Source organism: Triticum urartu, chromosome 3 (genome assembly GCF_003073215.2).
Source record: "Triticum urartu cultivar G1812 chromosome 3, Tu2.1, whole genome shotgun sequence".
NCBI classification, from domain to species: domain Eukaryota; kingdom Viridiplantae; phylum Streptophyta; class Magnoliopsida; order Poales; family Poaceae; genus Triticum; species Triticum urartu.
Genome location: NC_053024.1, coordinates 70,016,942 through 70,034,610, shown reverse-complemented (window position 1 = coordinate 70,034,610; position 17,669 = coordinate 70,016,942). Strand labels below are relative to the sequence as shown.

The following is a 17,669-nucleotide window of genomic DNA, read 5'->3' as shown; positions in this document are numbered from 1 at the left end:
GCTGTCGCCTCCCCGTGTTGCTTCGACTGCCGCCATCAACACTTCGTGCTGGCAAGCACGCCGACGAGCTTCTCCGATGAGCTGCACACAACCACCACTGGAATGTTTTCTGCAACACATTCTATGTTGCAAAAGGTTTTTTTTGGTAACACGGGTTCTGTTGCAAAAATAGGTAGAAAACGATCAATAACGTTTTCTGCAACACATCGTCTGTTGCAATTTTTTTTGCAACATTACCTTTGCTGCGAAGATTTTTCAGAAGAAAAATAAACGCTTCGAGGTGATTGCAACAAGTACCAAAGGCCTTTTGCAACACTAGTCTTGTTGCAAAGTGTGCTCATCCGATGGTCAGCGAGGCGGCGGATATTTTCTAATTATCCGCCGATCGACGCGTAGCGTCCCCCATTAAAAATGGCCCAAAAAGCCTATAAGGTCTAAAAAGAACCCTGCCATGTGGGCCAAATGTGTCGGTGAGCCGACACGTTTACCTGTAGTGCCTCCATCAGCAGGATTCATGAAAATCCATGTGGATGCCAGTATTGCTAAAAATCAAGATAAGGGAGCTGCAGCAGCCATTTGCAGGGATGAAGATGGCAACTTCATGGGAGGTTCTTAGTGATACATGGAGTCAGTGATGATGCAACAATGGAAGCCATTGCTTGTCGTGAAGCCCTCTCATTAGCCGAGGAGTTGATGATACAAAGCTTCGTGGTAGCTTCGGAATCGAAGCAAATTGTGAATGGCATTCAGAAGGAGACAAACGGTACCTACGACAAGATCATTGCTGAGATTAAGAATAGGGCTCAAATGTTTAATTGTAGTTTTACCTTTGAAGGCCGAGCTGCGAACAGCGACGCCGATAGGTTAGCCAAGTTTTCCATTTCTCTTGGTCAGGGGAGGCACATGTGGATGATCCAACTCCATGATCTTTTTGTAATACCACTTCGAGTGGACGATAAGCAATAAAACTTGGTTATACCCTAAAAAAACCAGTAGTGCCTGGGCCTGGGAGAGAGGTACGCGGGGGCAGGCACACGATCCATATACAAAGTTCTGTCGTGGGCCGTGTTGTGCCCTGTCTGCTCGCAACCGCCTCCTCATGGAAAAACAAAAAGTTCGCAACCGCCTCGGTGCCACTTCTCGCTCCTTTCCGGCCACGCCACGCCACGCAGACGCGATCACAGCCTCCCCGCACCACCGATACCTAGCGCCGCCTCGTCCCCCGCCGTCGACGCGCCTCCGCGAGACGGGACCCCGCCATGCCGATCTCATCCTCCCTCTCCGCGCGCCTCGGCCCCGGTCCCGCTCCCGCGCCCGCACAGTGGGGCCCTTACGCCCGCCCCTCCGAACCCCGCAGGACCGGCGCCGGAAGCGGCTGCGCCAAGGCCTCCCGCCCGCCCCTCCGCCTCGAACCCGCGACGGAGAGACTCCTCGGGCCCGCGCGGAGGGCTGAATCCCGCGGATCGAGTCGCGGCGCCGCAGCCCCTACACCTGCACGACGGCGGCTTGGAGACCTGAAGAAGTCGGACCCGAAGACTGATCCCAAGCCGGCGGGGACGAATCCAGAGCCGATCCAGGAGCCGCGCGTCGAGGAGAGCCGTGGCTGCGGCGGTTTCGCTTTCCTCTGCGCCCTCGCTGGACACGAGGAGGTGCGTGACTGTTTCCCTGCCCCACTTCGAAATCGAGTATCGTAACGCTGCGCTATTCCGATTGGATACTCAGATACTTGTGCGTCAAATTAGCAAACCCGTATTTACTTTGTAATTGCTTGGATAATTAGTAACCCCGTTGTTACTTTGTAATTGCAAATAATAAGTAATTGTTTGTATAATTAGCAAGCCCGTTGTTACTTTGTATAACTGTTAAGAATCTGCTTTGCTGCGAGTAATTGTGTAATGCTATGGGCTCTTACGGCTTTTATCGGATGCTGCAGGCTATTACTGGAATCTCTATGCCGATGGGGTCCGACAAGCTCTACTCTGGCAGTGCCGATGGCTCTGTTCGCGTATGGGATGGCAACTCTGGCAAGGTAGCTGGGCTATCCGCTCTTGGGATTCCCCTCAGACTTTTTATGCTCAGTTCACCTTTGGGGTCGTGTCTGCGATGGTTCCTGCATTGCCTCTGGTGGTTGCTTTCTGCTGCCTGATCAATTGGGGAGTAACTCTGGTTGTTTGAGGTGATCGATGTGCCAAATAGTGCATCGCCTATGATGGTTGATGTGTGCTGACTGCTTGATCAACTGGGGAGCTCCTCCCATTCCTCAGTGCGTCTGATGTACCAGTTGATTCAGATCAGGTTGTCATTTGGCACGCCTGGGGTTGACAACATGTCAGATTGATTTGCCTTGGAGGCTTTTTGCCTGTTTGTGGTAATCAGTGTCCACCGGATCACTCTCAGGAGGTGATCAGGCTGGTTGACTGACAAGCAAAGCTCTCCGGGGTTAAAGTTGTACTCCCATTTCCAGATGGCCATGTGTTTAATAGCAAGAAAGAAAAAGAGTAAAAAAAAAGAAATGAAAAGAGAGATGAGCTTTAAGAAGAGAAGGTTCTTCAAGAAAAAGGAGAAACTTAAAAGATTGCTGTGTAGTAGAGAAAAAAAAAGAGAGAGTTTCTAATCTACTATGTTGCCCTTTCTATTCTTAATGTTTCTGCAATAGTGCGTTGATGTCATCAAGATGGGAGGGAAGATTGGCTGTATGATCACACATGACAAGTGGGTATTTATTGGAATCCCAAAATCCGTGGAGGTATTCTCAATTTTACTATGAGTGCAAGTCAATTTTATGCTATATATTGAAGCGCTATCGGGTATTGAACTATTGTTCTTCGTTGTTCCGATGGCTTCTAGGCATGGAACACACAGACAGGGATGAAGCTAAGTCTTCAGGGACCTTCTGGGCTTGTTTGTTCCATGACTATCAAGGATGAGATGCTGTTTGCTGGCACGGCGGATGGACGCATCATGGCTTGGAAATTTCCTGCTAAGGAGATCAACTCGGAACCGGTGTCAATCCTCGCTGGCCATGACCGTCATGTGATTACACTTGCTGTCTCCGCAACAAGGCTTTACTCTGGCTCACTTGACAAGACAATCAGAGTACGAAAATGCTGTAGACCTGCTGATTTCTGTTGGCTACTAAACATTATGTTTGTGTCTGATATATTCTTTGTATTTATCAGGTATGGGACCTTAAAAATCTTCAGTGTGTCCAAACACTCTCTGAGCATAAAGCTTCTGTTACTTCTGTGCTTTGTTGGGATCAGAAGTTACTATCTTGCTCTCTGGACAAGACTGTAAATGTCTGGGCTGCTTCAGATTCTGGAAACCTTCAACTCATGCATACCCATTCCGAGGAGCATGTAAGTTCTGCAGACTTAATTTACATGGATATTTCCATCAGCGTTATTTTCTGAAAACTTCATTGAAAATTCGAACATGGAAGCTTATATTAGCTGCAACTTTGTGTCTTTATCAGTGGTAGTATGATATTGTCCTTGTCCTTAACTAGTCTGATTGAACAGTGTAAACTGTATGTGTTGAATATTTATGGCTAATGTATTTCTTCATGTGCAGTAACAGAAATGATATTAAGGCTAATTTTAGTAGTACGCTAGGTAAATATTTCGTGGTGAATGAGTCGGCTAATCTTTAGCCAGAGAATATGCACGATTATGTGTAAAATAATGGGTGTAGCTAGGTCTCAGTCGATTGAGATATAATCAAGTCTCAGTTAAGTGACATAACATGCAAGAGAGAAAAAGAAAAAACTGAAAATTAAAATTTGCACAGATCTTAATGTAGTATCTCATGGATATAGCATCGACTGAGACTTAGTAAGACTGTTACTGAATTGCACTTGCTACATATAACTATGTTGTCGTACTTTTGTTTTTCTTTATTTCATTTAATTTTTTGCTTGATATGTGCTAGTGGATCGAGCAGCTTCTATCTGTTCTCACTGATCCCACAATTCAACCTAGTCACAATTACTTGTCTAAAATCCAGTGGAAGATCTTTGCAGCTACTTGATATGTGTTACTGGATTAAGCAGCTTCTATCTGTTCTCAAGTGATCCCACAATTCCACTGTAGTCGCAGTTTTAATCAAATGGAAGATTTTTCTCATAGTTATTATCGCTGGATCAATCTTCTGGTGTTATTGCTGTCGGTGCATGAAGGTCTCCATTTCTGGAAGTTGTGACTCCATCTGCATTCGGTCAAGCATTATAGTTCGCACAGTATGGCCTTTGTTACATGCCTGGCACGTAGTAGGTGTTCTTCCTAGTATGCTGCGAATTTATCTTGTGCTATCGAGCAGGAGATAAAGGGTTTGAGCCTAATAGAAGCTCTCTTTCTTGGGAACTTTAGATGGCTGCTATCAGTCTGCTGAGCTCATCTGTTTCCCTGAAGAGTTACGATGGGAGTATCAAATAGACATGTATCAGCAACGTCATCAGTCTGCTGAGCTAATCTGTTTCCCTGACTGAAGAGTTAGTATGGGAGTATCAAATAAAAGTGTATCGGCAACGTCAGAATGGTTAGGAACCTTCATACAACAGTTACTAGAGGCAACACCAGAGCAATTCATTCTTCGAAAGCCTGAATATCGCTGTTGATATTTTTATATATTGTCCGGTTGTTGGCTTTCTCAATATTTCCCTTCCTGGAAGCATGTTTCTCAGTGTACGTTTGTAAGCTCTGTTGAGATGTATCGCATGATGCTAGTGCCCTTGATAGACTTTCTGCTTTGCTCTGGTTCTTGGGCAATGGTTTGTTTCTCAACTTCCTTCCCAACAGTTTGCCCTTTTGTGTGTGTTGCTAAAAACCTGCATCCACCCTGTGTTGCAGGGAGTACGCACCCTCTTTGGCATGCATCGTCCGGGAAAGACGCCGGTTCTGCTCTGCTCCCTCCACAAGAGCAACTGCGTCCGCATGTTGGGCCTGCCATCGTGAGTGCCATTCAGAGCACGCTGTCAGTTGTCTCTGCTTCCTCCTTACCAGTAACCTACAATTATTACTGGTTCCCGTCTTTCAGGTTCGAGGATATTGGCACGCTCTCCTCCAAAACAGAAGTGAAGACCATCGAACTCGCCCAGGGGCCATCGAGGCTTCTCTTGACTGGAGATGGCGCGGGCGAGCTGAAGGTGTGGACGTGGGCGCCCCAGGACGAGGAGTCCCCCAGCACCGGCGCTGCCATAAACGTCAGCTAGACATGCATAGTCGATCATGGCATCATGCTCATGCATGCGCTGAGCTGAGCTAGCTCCACCGCTGTAATGTCTGTAAATTATTATGCCATCCAAGTAAAATAACAAGTCGTCATTTCCCAAAGCCTGACGAGGAGTAATCCATCGGTCCATTTCCCAACGCCGCGCCATAAACTACTCCGGCCCGCTTGAGTTGCGTGCCACCCATGACGTCAAGCTATATATGGTAGCATGGTGTGGCGTCCAAACAAGCGATTGCTCCATTTAAGTACAAGAAAACAACGGTATGGCAAGCATCTACACTGCTTTACAAAGAGGCCTGAACCATGCTCGCCCTGAAGCATCGCTGCCTAACAATTCTAGTTCGTGCGATCCAATGATAGGCTCTAGCATGGGCTCGCGTATGTGCCATGGTCACCGATGCTAATCTGTTAGTAGTATGACCGACCGCCTTTCATTCGGGTCAGCAGTGCTCTTTACCTTTGCTAGCTGGCTTCCTGAATCTACGTACACAACGTGGTTTAGTCAGCGGCCCGGTGCATGCATCCGGCAAGTGCTTGCGAAAACAAGCAAAAGTTCTGGCCGAACCGCTCTCTACTTATAGCGGCCGGCCAGTAGCTGGAGTTCCAGAGAACCTGAGCATGCACGCACCTCTCCCCCATTTACATGCCGATGCCGCGGTGCTCCACTGTTGACAAATTGGCCTGGCTGGGATAGTGGTGCTAGTAAACTCATTCGCACCGATGGTAACGTGTGGCTAATTCCCGGCCGACAGGGTTACATCTCCGTCGACTCAACTTAGCGCGGCGTCAAGCTGAGGCTGCAGTCTCAAGTTGTGTGCGATTTTAGCAGCAACCTACTTTTTTTCTTGTTTGAGTTGGAGGAGCTTTTCTTGCTATCGGCGTCAAATGATAGTTAACAGTGTGTTGGCCATTTGGCCTTGTATTTTAAGGAGATGCCAGTGCAGTTTTAGGAAGCACGTCTCAATCTGTGCTAAATCTCGAAGCAAAAGACAGTCGGAGCTTTCTTTTTTTCAGTAGAAACGAAACGTCCATTGCAAATGACGGTGCCCGGCCTTTTCAAGCAAACGAACGTGGCGTGAGTTGTCGCCTTGCCTGTTCTTTCCATCACAAGCCCACTTATTTTTCCATGAAACTTTCAATCTGTTCGTCGTGTCATGGCGGTACGAAAAACACAGAAATAACAAAAAAATACATTTATGTTTATGGATCATCTAGCGACGACTACAAACGCTGAAGCGAGTAGAAGGCGCGCCGCCGTCATCGCCTTCCCTCATCGGAGTCGGGCCAAACTTGTTGCAGTAGACAGTCGGAAGTTGTCGCGCTAATACCCCACATAACCATCGCATGAGAATAACAACCGTCGCCGATGAAAAGAAGTATGGATCGAAGAAACCAATCCGTAGATACACAAACAAAGATTTCATTTTCAAGAAGCCGCTACCGCCTCGTCTTCCCGAGGAGGACAAAAACCCTAAATGAACTCACAAAAACACGTAAAACGGAGTACGATCCCTCCCATCGGAAGGGCCAGGGTCCACAACGTCTCCATGGCCCTAGGTCCACCGGAGACGAGGCGGACTGGCAGCCGCGCCGGTGGGAGGCAGAGAAACCCTAAGCTTTTTTGTTGTTGCAGAGGAGGTCGTGGCTCACACGCCCACTTTTCTCTGCTACTTTGGTACACAGGAGGAACTATGCATTTTTTGTTGGCAAATTTTAACATGGTCTCTCTTGCCTTCTCTTTTCACATGTGAGGTAAACGTATATAATAGATCTAAGCTGTTGATTTCACTAAGTAGTGGGTGTAAGTAACTCTTACCTTCTCACCTCACATGGTCTCTCTTACCTCCTCTTTTCACATGAGAGGTAAGAGTATATATATAATTGGTGCGATGGCCTCATACATTTAGAAGTGGATTGTTTGGAGATGGTGAATATGTTAAAGAAGATGAAACAAGATCTTTCTGGACACATGACTATAGTGGAGGAGATCAAAGCTCTGTTGAGCACACGTGAGACTTGTATTACTCATGTAAAGCGAGACCAGAACTATATTAGTCACTTCTTAGCTAGTTATGCTAGGCGTAGCAATCGTACTGCAGTTTGGCTTTGTTCTGGCCCGGAAAACGTCGAGAACTTGTGTCTTGCTGATTGTACCCGTGGAGGTTGAGTAATATAAGTTTCATTCGCAACAAAAATATAATAGATCCGAGTTGTTGATTTTATTTAGTGTGTCTGAGTAACTCTTACCTTCTCAACTCATGGTCTCTCTACCTCCACTTTTCACATGAGAGGTAAGAGTATATAATACTTTCTCACTTCCCATGTGAAAAGATGAGGTGTGAAGGACCATGTTTAAATTGTTTGCGCTGTCGACTGAGATTTTGTAATAGCGAGCTTAGCCACCAGATTTGCCATGGGACTCATATTTTGTTTGATTATGTCCTTGCTTCATTCTTTTTGTTTTTCTATCGTGATAGGGATCTAACGGTTCAATGGTCAACTGGTATTTCATCCTAGTCCTTAATTCTATATCAAATCTTATTTCCAACCTTAGTTCTTAATTCTAAGTTAATTATTATTTCTAACACACATTTTCAAAACGATGTGCAATTTTAGATAAACTTTTTGCAAGGATGATATTTTAGATTTAGAGATGTGTTACATATTTCCTCGTGTAATAGTCGTCTTAAAATCAATTAAATGTTTGCATGGTGTCTTTTTTTAACCACAAACAGAGATATTTTAGCACACACCCTTACATCATGTTCGGTAAGAGTGTATCAACGACCGTTATGGTTAATATCGACTCCCCATTGTGCAAAAGTAATAAACTTAATAATACATTGCATCATTAAGGATGGTGTAACGCCCCGAGACCGATGTGCCAGGTGTCTTCCAGTTATTCGCTGTTGTTGCCTTGTCATTGCTTGCGTGTCATGCATTGCATATCATGTCATCATATGCATTTCATTTGCATACATGTTCGTCTCATGCATCCGAGCATTTTCCCCGTTGTCCGTTTTGCATTCCGGCGCTTCTATCTCCTCCGGTGGTCATTTCTACCTTCTTTTCGTGTGTGGGGGTTAAACATTTCCGGATTGGACCGGGACTTGTCATGCGGCCTTGGTTTACTACCGGTAGACCGTCTGTCAAGTTTCGTATCATTTAGACTTCGTTTGATACTCCAACGATTAACCGAGGAACCGAAAAGGCCTCGTGTGTGTTGCAGCCCAACACCCCTCCAAAGTGGCCCAAAACCCACCAAAACCTCCTCCATCATCTCGGTCGTTCGATCACGATCGCGTGGCCGCAAACCGTACCTCATTTAGACTCTCCTAGCTCCCTCTACCTATATATATGTGCTCCCCTCCCGAAAATCGCGGATGAAACCCTAGATCTCTCCTCTCCGCGCCGCCGGACGAAAATCAGCCCCGCCGGACATGTCCGCCGCCCCGCCGCCACGTCCCTCCGGCCAATCCGGAGGCGACACGTCGCCGCCGCCACCGCCCTCACCAACCGGCGAGCGCCACCTCAGCCGGCCGCCTCCCTCTCCACCGCGCGGCCCGCGGGCCCCAGATCCGGCCCGCGCGGGCCCGGTCGCCGCCGCCGCCGCCCGCAGGCGTGCCCGCACCCGCCGCCTCGCCTCTCGCCGGCGCGCCTCCCCGCCGTCGCACGCCGGCTCCGCCACGCATCGCCGACGCTCCGCCGCGTTCGCCCCCCCGCCGCCGCCTTGGGTCGCCAGGTCCGCCCCCGGTGCAACTCCGACGAGCTCCGTGTCATCCTCCACCGCGTCTCTGGCGAGGTTTTCCTCCAAGTCCGGCCATCTCCGTCGTCTCCAGCGAGGTCCCATGGATCGGGACCAGATCCACCACTCCCCCGATCCAAACGCGTCGCCCCGATCCGGATCCGTGCCGTCCCGCGTTGACTTTTCGCGGAGGTATAAATTTCACTAAGTCCCCGAGATTTCCTGTTTCAAATGCCCATGTTCATCATGTCGTAACTTTGCATCCATAGAACCGTTTTGGGCGTGTAGCATATCAAAATGTTCATCTCAGAGAGTACATCATTTCATCTCATTGCATCATTTTCATTTGAGCTCATCTTGATGCCCGAAATGCTGTTGGAAGAGTGCTATTTGAGTTAATTGTCAGATCTGCTGCACCAAATAGCTATTTGTCATTTTTGCCATGATTAATGTGTGCATGATATGCTCCTGAGCTTTACATGAGTTTTGTTATATGTTTTGCCATCTTTACAGAGGTGCTATCCATGTATTTTTGTGATATGTGTGGTGACTAGCACAAGCTTGCCAAGTGGTGCATTCGTTAATGCTGATTTCAGGGACTTAGCATTTCTCTAAGTCCTTGATCTGTTTTTATCAATATGTCATATGTTCATGTTGTTTCCTAGTGATCCGTGCCTCTTTTGAGGATGATTAGTAAGTATGATTTGCTAATCTTGTAGTGCTCTATCCATCCATGTCTTTGTTTGCAATTATGGAGCACCCTAGCTTGAGTCAATCGAGCTCTACTTTTGCTATTTCGTGAATCTGGGCAGATTGTTTACTTGTTAGCGATTTTGCCGAGGATATTGTAGCTGATCCGTGCATACTATGTTGTTGTTCTTGCCATTTCTAGCTTGTATAATGTGTATTCTTGATGGGTGTATGCTTAGATTGTCATGAATTGCTTTGTAGTGAGTGCATCGAGCTCGTAAACATGCCTACTTGATATCTGATTTGCATGTTCCAGTTTTTCACTAAGTCTGTGATCTGATTATGTTTTTGCCATGTTCACATGCTTGCAATTGTATTATCTGATCCCTTTTGGCTCAACGTCACTACGGGACTTTTGTTAAGCTCTTTGAGTAGCTTCATGCCATGCCTTTCTTTGCCATGTTAAGTTCCTGTAGCATATAGTTTTATTGCTCCAAAGTGTGCTACCTGATCTGAAATTTCAGGCTTGTGTTAATTTCACCAAGTCTGAAACCTGTTTCCCAGTTGCACTTTTGCCATGCTTGTTTGAACCTGTTAATGGATGAATTGGCCGTAGCTCAGTGTTCATCTTTTGTTAAGCATCATGAATGGATCCCTTGCATGTATTTTGTTGCCATGTTTGAGTGCTGTAGCATAATTATCTTGGTGCATTTAGATGGCTACTTGCTGTTTATCGCAGTCCGGTGCCATATTTGTTTTGCTTGCCATTTCCAAACCGTGCATCCAATTCCGGTGATCTTCATATCGATTTCAACCGAAATCACCTCACCTTTCCAGTGGCACTCTTGGATTTCCAAGTTGAGGCCAGGTTCCATCATTCCTTTGCAAATCATGCATATGCATCGCATACCGCATCCCGCATATCATATCATGTTCATGTGTTGGTTGTTCACTATGTTGTGTGCTTCTTTCCGGTGTTTGCTTCTTCGGATTGGTTCCGATACGTCGCGTTTGTAAGGACCCATTTGTCTACGTCCGTTTGCCTTCTTCATGGACTCGTTCTTCTTCCTTGCGGGATTTCAGGCAAGATGATCATACCCTCGAAATCACTTCTATCTTTGCTTGCTAGTTGCTCGCTCTTTTGCTATGCCTATGCTGCGATACCTACCACTTGCTTATCATGCCTCCCATATTGTTAAACCAAGCATCTAACCCACCTTGTCCTAGCAAACCGTTGTTTGGCTATGTTACCGCTTTGCTCAGCCCCTCTTATAGCGTTGTTAGTTGCAGGTGAAGATTGAAGTTTGTTCCTTATTGGAACATGTTTACTTGTTGGGATATCACAATATATCTTATTTAATTAATGCATCTATATACTTGGTAAAGGGTGGAAGGCTCGGCCTTATGCCTAGTGTTTTGTTCCACTCTTGCCGCCCTAGTTTCCGTCATATCGGTGTTATGTTCCCGGATTTTGCGTTCCTTACGCGGTTGGGTTATAATGGGAACCCCTTGACAGTTCAATTTGAATAAAAATCCTCCAGCAAGGCCCAACATTGGTTTTACCATTTGCCACCTAGCCTCTTTTTCCCTTGGGTTAGGCCATCCCAAGGGTCATCTTATTTTAACCCCCCGGGCCAGTGCTTGTCTAAGTGTTGGTCCGACCCAGAGCACCGTGCGGGGCCGTCCCTTGGCAACTTGGGTTACGTTGGCTCCCGTACGCTTAGCTTATCCGGTGTGCCCTGAGAACGAGATATGTGCAGCTCCTATCGGGATTGTCGGCACAGCGGGTGGTCTTGCTGGACTTGTTTTACCATTATCGAGGATGTCTTGTAACCGGGATTCTGAGTCTGATTGGGTCTTCCCGCTAGAAGGAATATCCTTCGTTGACCATGAGAGCTTGTGATGGGCTAAGTTGGGACACCCCTGCAGGGATCTGAACTTTCGAAAGCCATGCCCGCGGTTATGGGCAGATGGGGATTTGTTAACGTCCGGTTGTAGAAAACCTGAAGTTGACCTTAATTAAAATGCATCAACTGTTGGGTAACGTAGTAATTTCAAAATTTTCCTACGCACACGCAAGATCATGGTGATGCAAAGCAACGAGAGGGGAGAGTGTTGTCTACGTACCCACGCAGACCGACTGCGGAAGCGTTGACGCAACATAGAGGAAGTAGTCGTACGTCTTCACGATCCAACCGATCAAGCACCGAAACTACGGCACCTCCGAGTTCGAGCACACGTTCAGCTCGATGACGATCCCCGGACTCCGATCCAGCAAAGTGTCGGGGAAGAGTTCCGTCAGCACGACGGCGTGGTGACGATCTTGATGTTTTACAGCAGCAGGGCTTCGCCTAAACTCCGCTACAGTATTATCGAGGATTATGGTGGCTGGGGGCACCGCACACGGCTAAAGAATAGATCACGTGGATCAACTTGTGTGTTCTAGGGTGCCTCTACCTCAGTATATAAAGGACCAAAGGGGGGAGGCTGGCCGGCCACAAGGGGCGCGCCAGGAGAGTCCTACTCCCTCCGGGAGTAGGATTCCCCCCCCCCCAATCCTAGTTGGAATAGGATTCACGGAGGGGGAAAAGAGAGAGAGGGGGCCGGCCACCTCTCCTAGTCCTAATAGGACTAGGGGAAGGAGGAGGCGCGCAGCCCATGTAGGGATGCCTCTTCTCTTTTCCACTAAGGCCCATCATGGCCCATTTAGCTCCCGGGGGGTTCCGGTAACCTTCCCGGTACTCCGGTAAAATCCTGATTTCACCCGGAACACTTCCGATATCCAAACATAGGCTTTCAATATATCAATCTTTATGTCTCGACCATTTCGAGACTCCTCTTCATGTCCGTGATCACATCCGGGACTCCGAACAACCTTCGGTACATCAAAATGTATAAACTCATAATATAACTGGCATCGTAACCTTAAGCGTGCGGACCCTACGGGTTCGAGAACAATGTAGACATGACCAAGACACGTCTCCGGTCAATAACCAATAGCGGGACCTGGATGCCCATATTGGCTCCTACATATTCTACGAAGATCTTTATCGGTCAGATCGCATAACAACATACGTCGTTCACTTTTTCATCGGTATGTTACTTGCCCGAGATTCGATCGTCGGTATTCCAAATACCTAGTTCAATCTCGTTACCGGCAAGTCTCTTTACTCGTTCTGTAATACATCATCCCGCAACTAACTCATTTAGTTGCAATGCTTGCAAGGCTTAAGTGATGTGCATTACCGAGAGGGCCCAGAGATACCTCTCCGACAATCGGAGTGACAAAACCTAATCTCGAAATACGCCAACCCAACATGTACCTTTGGAGACACCTGTATTACTCCTTTATAATCACCCAGTTACGTTGTGACGTTTGGTAGTACCCAAAGTGTTCCTCCGGTAAACGGGAGTTGCATAATCTCATAGTTATAGGAACATGTATAAGTCATGAAGAAAGCAATAGCAATATACTAAACGATCGGGTGCTAAGCTAATGGAATGGGTCATGTCAATCAGATCATTCAACTAATAATGTGACCTTGTTAATCAAATAACAACTCTTTGTTCATGGTTAGGAAACATAACCATCTTTGATTAACGAGCTAGTCAAGTAGAGGCATACTAGTGACACTCTGTTTGTCTATGTATTCACACATGTATTATGTTTCCGGTTAATACAATTCTAGCATGAATAATAAACATTTATCATGATATAAGGAAATAAATAATAACTTTATTATTGCCTCTAGGGCATATTTCCTTCATCAACCGCGTGTGTAACCGTGATGCTCTCTTTCCGGCGGAGTCCGGGAAGTGAACACGGTGTTGGAGTTATGCTTGACGTAGGTTGTTCTAGGATCACTTCTTGATCATAGTTTCTCGATCGTGCTTTACCTTCTCTTCTCGCTCGCATTTGCGTATGTTAGCCACCATATATGCTAGTCGCTTGCTGCAGCTCCACCTCATACCTTTACCTTACCCATAAACTTAAATAGTCTTGATCGCGAGGGTGCGAGATTGCTGAGTCCCCGTGGCTCACAGATACTTCCAAAACCAGCTTGCAGGTGCCGATGAATCCATGCAGAAGACGCAACCAATGCTCAGGAGGAGCTCGATGAAGATCTTGTCCTTTGTGTTGTTTCGTCCTAGTTGATCAGCAGTGGAGCCCAGTTGGGGTCGATTGGGGACCGTGTCGCATTTGGGGTTCTTCTTTTATTTTGGTTCCGTAGTCGGACCTTGTTTGTATCTAGTTGATGTAATGTTTTATTTATGTATTGTGTGAAGTGGCGATTGTAAGCCAACTATGTATCTCTTTTCCCTTATATATTACATGGGTTGTGTGAAGATTACCTCACTTGCGACATTGCTTTCAATGCGGTTATGCCTCTAAGTCGTGCTTCGACACGTGGGAGATATAGCCGCATCGAGGACGTTACAGATGGCGACGGATGCGAAAATAAGTGAGGCTAATTAAGGGAAACTAGTTCTGTTATGATCTTTTATTCGTTGCTACCAACCCCGTGCATGAATATGTGCTCCTAGACTATGTGAGGGTACGAAGAATGAGCACCAAGAGTATGTGTTCAAAGTTGTTCACACGTCATTAGCAAAACATTCATAAAAATTGTGAGTTTTCAAAAACACTAGTTTGCTATGAATAGGACACATCACAATATGTAGAATTTCTTTTCATGTATCTATTTTTCGTGTTTGACTTTGAGTAGTGAGCTTGACGGGGTAGACATGTCACATGGACGTGCTAGACGTCATGTACAACTTCAGCACAGATATGATGTGTTCGAACATGAGATGCTTTTGAGTACGAATCCGTAGTCTGGATGGATGTCATATGAGACTACAAACATTATCAAACACGATATCTTAGCTTCTCTATCTAGCTTTGGAGGCTGCACAACAAAAAGCACAAAGATACTTCTAGCTGCCACGATCCGTTCATGGTATGAAATAAAGTGCGATGGTGTTTCACCATCATATATGGAAGATCTCCAATATACTATAGTAGAAAATGACAATTAGTCAACTAAAAATCTTCCATTTTTAGCTCATCAAAATAACTCGACTTAAACCTAAAAAAAATAACTTGCCTTAAGTGGATGCTCATTTTTTGCAGTGAAAGTGGATACGTACTCATTTAGCCAAAACTACCCTTGATCAGTCATTGATAGCTCAGATTAAACACTCTTACCCCCTAGGAGATAAATTGGAGCAGTCTTAAAAGAGCTCAAACAAATAAAGGAACAAGACATGCCAAAGTCATCCTCTGCTCGTGAGCTCAATGAAACATTTATTTGGCAAAGTGTACATCGGTGGAGCTTTCTTCACACTTTTGCTTACAGTACTACTGCTATTTAGTAACGGATACATGTGGATATTCAAGCTCGACAGAGCATATTATTACCGTACCACCTACTATCAAATTTGCTATTGCATGAGTAAAATCGATAAATTAAAGTTAAACTGATGTGTTACTGTCCACACGTTAATCCACAAGTAGTAACAACTAGTAGTAGTTGCATCTACTCAAAGGACCAGGTTGAAGATGTCTTGACCAGGGGAAAGCAGCCTCTTGGGGTCGTACTTGTCCTTCATCTCCACGAAGCGGTTCCACTTGCCGCCGAAGTGTCGGACCCAGTCGCCGTGGGCCGTGTAGTGCGCCAGGTACTCCTTGTACCCTATCCCGGCGAGGTCGCAGAACCGCAGTATCTTCTGGTTCTGCGCCTCCAGCCGCTTCAGGTCGTCGGCCACCGACGAGAAGAGCAGCGACACCGCGTAGAACACCTCCTCCGCCGGCGTCACCGCCGACATGCCGTCGTCCCACCTGAAACGACGACCGAGCCAGAGCCAGTGTCAGTTAAGTGCGTGAGTATATACCATGCAGATGCAGGATCGCATGCATGCATGTACGATGGAGGCGTACGTACTTGGATTTGTTGAGCGGGTAGACGACGAGAGGCCCGGCGATGTCGGTGCCCTGGAGGATGCCCTTGAAGACGCCGCTGTCGAAGTCGGCGATGCGGGAGCGGGGCACGAGCACGTTGAGCCAGGGGTGCGGGACGCGCCACAGCCCGATCTTGTCCAGCGCCACCTCCTCGCCGTGCACCCGGTCCAGGAACTCGAGGTACGACGCGTCCCGCACGAACGCGAGCCCCTCCTCGTGCCTCAGCGTCGCCAGCACCGAGCTGAGCTCCTGCTCCACGGACGCGGCCGTGGCGTCGTCGTAGTTGAGCGTCGCCTCGATCACGTACACGGTGGTGGCGTTCCTCGCCGCGGCGACGGCGACGATCCTGGCGACGTCGGCGTCGGTGAAGAACCCGCCCGAGTTCCTCAGCCCGGCGGCCAGGCTGTGGTTCACGTAGACCGCGCCCTCGAGGTAGCTCATCGGCCCGAACGCGCCGTCGGGCCCGGGCGCGGCGAGCCGCTCCTGGTCGGCGGAGAAGGCGGCGAAGTCGGTGTAGACGAGCCGCGCCCACCGCGCCCGCGTCGGCGCCGGCTCGAGCGCGATCCGGGCGCGCACGATCACGCCGAACTGGCCGAGCCCGCCCAGCACCGCGTCGAACAGGTCCGCGCTGAGCGACTTGGAGCACGTCACCATCTCGCCGTAGCCTGCACGCGCGTTAATTGCACCGTGTCAACGCAAAGGTGCATGCGGCCGGGCCGGGTGGAGTAATGGAGTAGTAATTTAACACAGAGGGGAAATGTCAAAGTCAACGCGTTGTTGGCCGCCGGCAAATCTATTGAAATTTGAAAGACGTCGACGCCGGCTGCCCGGCCGGCCCAGCAGCCGGCCGCCAGCTGGTCATCTGTAGTAACTAGCTGCCATTTTTTTACCGGCACCTTCTGAGACTGCCGTGTGCGTACGTAGAAGATGAGCGAGTTGCGAGTTGCACCGAAACAAGTTATAGCTATTTTTGCAGCATTGCAGTGTGGGGTACGTAACTACTTTGCGAGAGGGAGTTGCTTGTGAGCGTGGTGCATGCCCATATCGTGCGCGCGTACGTACGTACCGGTGATGACGTCCAGCTCCAGGACGTTGGAAATCTGGGGGCCGTGCCGGTAGGTCTGGCCGCTGATGCCGGCGTTCGAGAGCGTGCCGCCGACGGTCAGGTGGAGGTAGTCCGTCCACGAGCGCGGCGCCACGCCGCGCTCCAGCGTCGCGCGCAGCACGTCGATCCACATCTGCTCGCCGCCGGCGTCCACGTACTGGCCGTCCGCCGACACGTTGATGCGCGCCGCGGAGGACGGGCCGCCCAGGGACGGCATGTCCACGACCACGCCGCCCGGGGCCAAGGCCTGCCCCATCACGGAGTGCCCGCGCCCGCGGAAGGAGATGGTGTAGGGCCACGCCACGGTGGTGTGCGCGGCGCGGAGGAGCGCGGCCACGTCCGCCGGGGACGACGGGAACAGCACGGCCGCCGGGAGCGCCGCCGTGATGTTGCCGAAGTCCGTGGAGGCCGCCAGGGTGGCGTTGGGGTCGCTGCGGAGCTTGCCCGCCGCGGCGAGCGCCGCGAGGTCGCCGTGCCACGTTTGGCCGTGCGCGCCGTGCGGCGCATGAGACGCGGCGGTGATCAGCGCCACCAGAAGCACGTAAACGATCGCCATTAGCGCCTCGCGTTTAGCTAGCTGGGTGCGTTAATGCGACGATGATGATCTGCTGGGTAATTATCCTGTGGTGTTTTGCTCCTCGGAGTTGCACCCCGTATATATAGCCGGCCTACGGGGGGAAGATGGATCGGCCGGTGCAACATAAACGTATGCGTTAATTCTCCGAGATGCTGCTACGGCGGTGAAAGTTGAGGCCTCCTTTTTTCACAGGATAGTAATAGTTAGGAAAGTCATGATAAATGAAATGGCATGTATATTAATTCCTATAGAAAAATGATGTCAATTGGTTCATAGAAAAGGAATTTTTCCATTAGCTCTGAGCTAAAAAAAATCTTTAAAATATGAAGGATAGAAACAAATCCTACACAAAAATAGCAAT

At 48.4% G+C, this 17,669-nt stretch overlaps 2 protein-coding genes across 5 annotated transcripts; one reads left to right on the top strand and one right to left on the bottom strand.

The window, feature by feature from the left end:
• The first annotated feature begins 1,088 nt into the window (after window positions 1-1,088).
• LOC125542925 (zinc finger CCCH domain-containing protein 17-like) lies at window positions 1,089-5,366 on the top strand. Of its 4 annotated transcripts, XR_007298167.1 has the most exons (8): window positions 1,089-1,649; window positions 1,934-2,029; window positions 2,657-2,746; window positions 2,848-3,096; window positions 3,180-3,359; window positions 4,178-4,768; window positions 4,848-4,948; window positions 5,035-5,076. XR_007298167.1 is itself a non-coding variant. In XM_048706148.1 (7 exons), the coding sequence occupies exons 1-7, from the start codon at window positions 1,260-1,262 to the stop codon at window positions 5,207-5,209; spliced, it is 1,281 nt and encodes a 426-aa protein (XP_048562105.1). In that variant the 5' UTR covers window positions 1,089-1,259; the 3' UTR covers window positions 5,210-5,366. The 4 variants fall into 4 exon arrangements, 3 of the variants coding, with proteins under 3 accessions (XP_048562105.1, XP_048562107.1, XP_048562106.1); XM_048706148.1 differs by lacking the exon at window positions 4,178-4,768 and having other exon boundaries at window positions 5,035-5,366; XM_048706150.1 differs by lacking the exons at window positions 4,848-4,948; window positions 5,035-5,076 and having other exon boundaries at window positions 4,022-4,259.
• Window positions 5,367-14,955: 9,589 nt separating this feature from the next.
• On the bottom strand, window positions 14,956-17,379 carry LOC125547993 (cytokinin dehydrogenase 1-like). Its single transcript, XM_048711713.1, has 3 exons — window positions 16,693-17,379; window positions 15,610-16,291; window positions 14,956-15,506 (listed from the first exon to the last, which is right to left on the bottom strand). Exons 1-3 carry the CDS (start codon window positions 17,285-17,287, stop codon window positions 15,209-15,211), a joined length of 1,575 nt encoding a protein of 524 aa, XP_048567670.1. The 5' UTR covers window positions 17,288-17,379; the 3' UTR covers window positions 14,956-15,208.
• Between the last annotated feature and the right edge of the window lie 290 nt (window positions 17,380-17,669).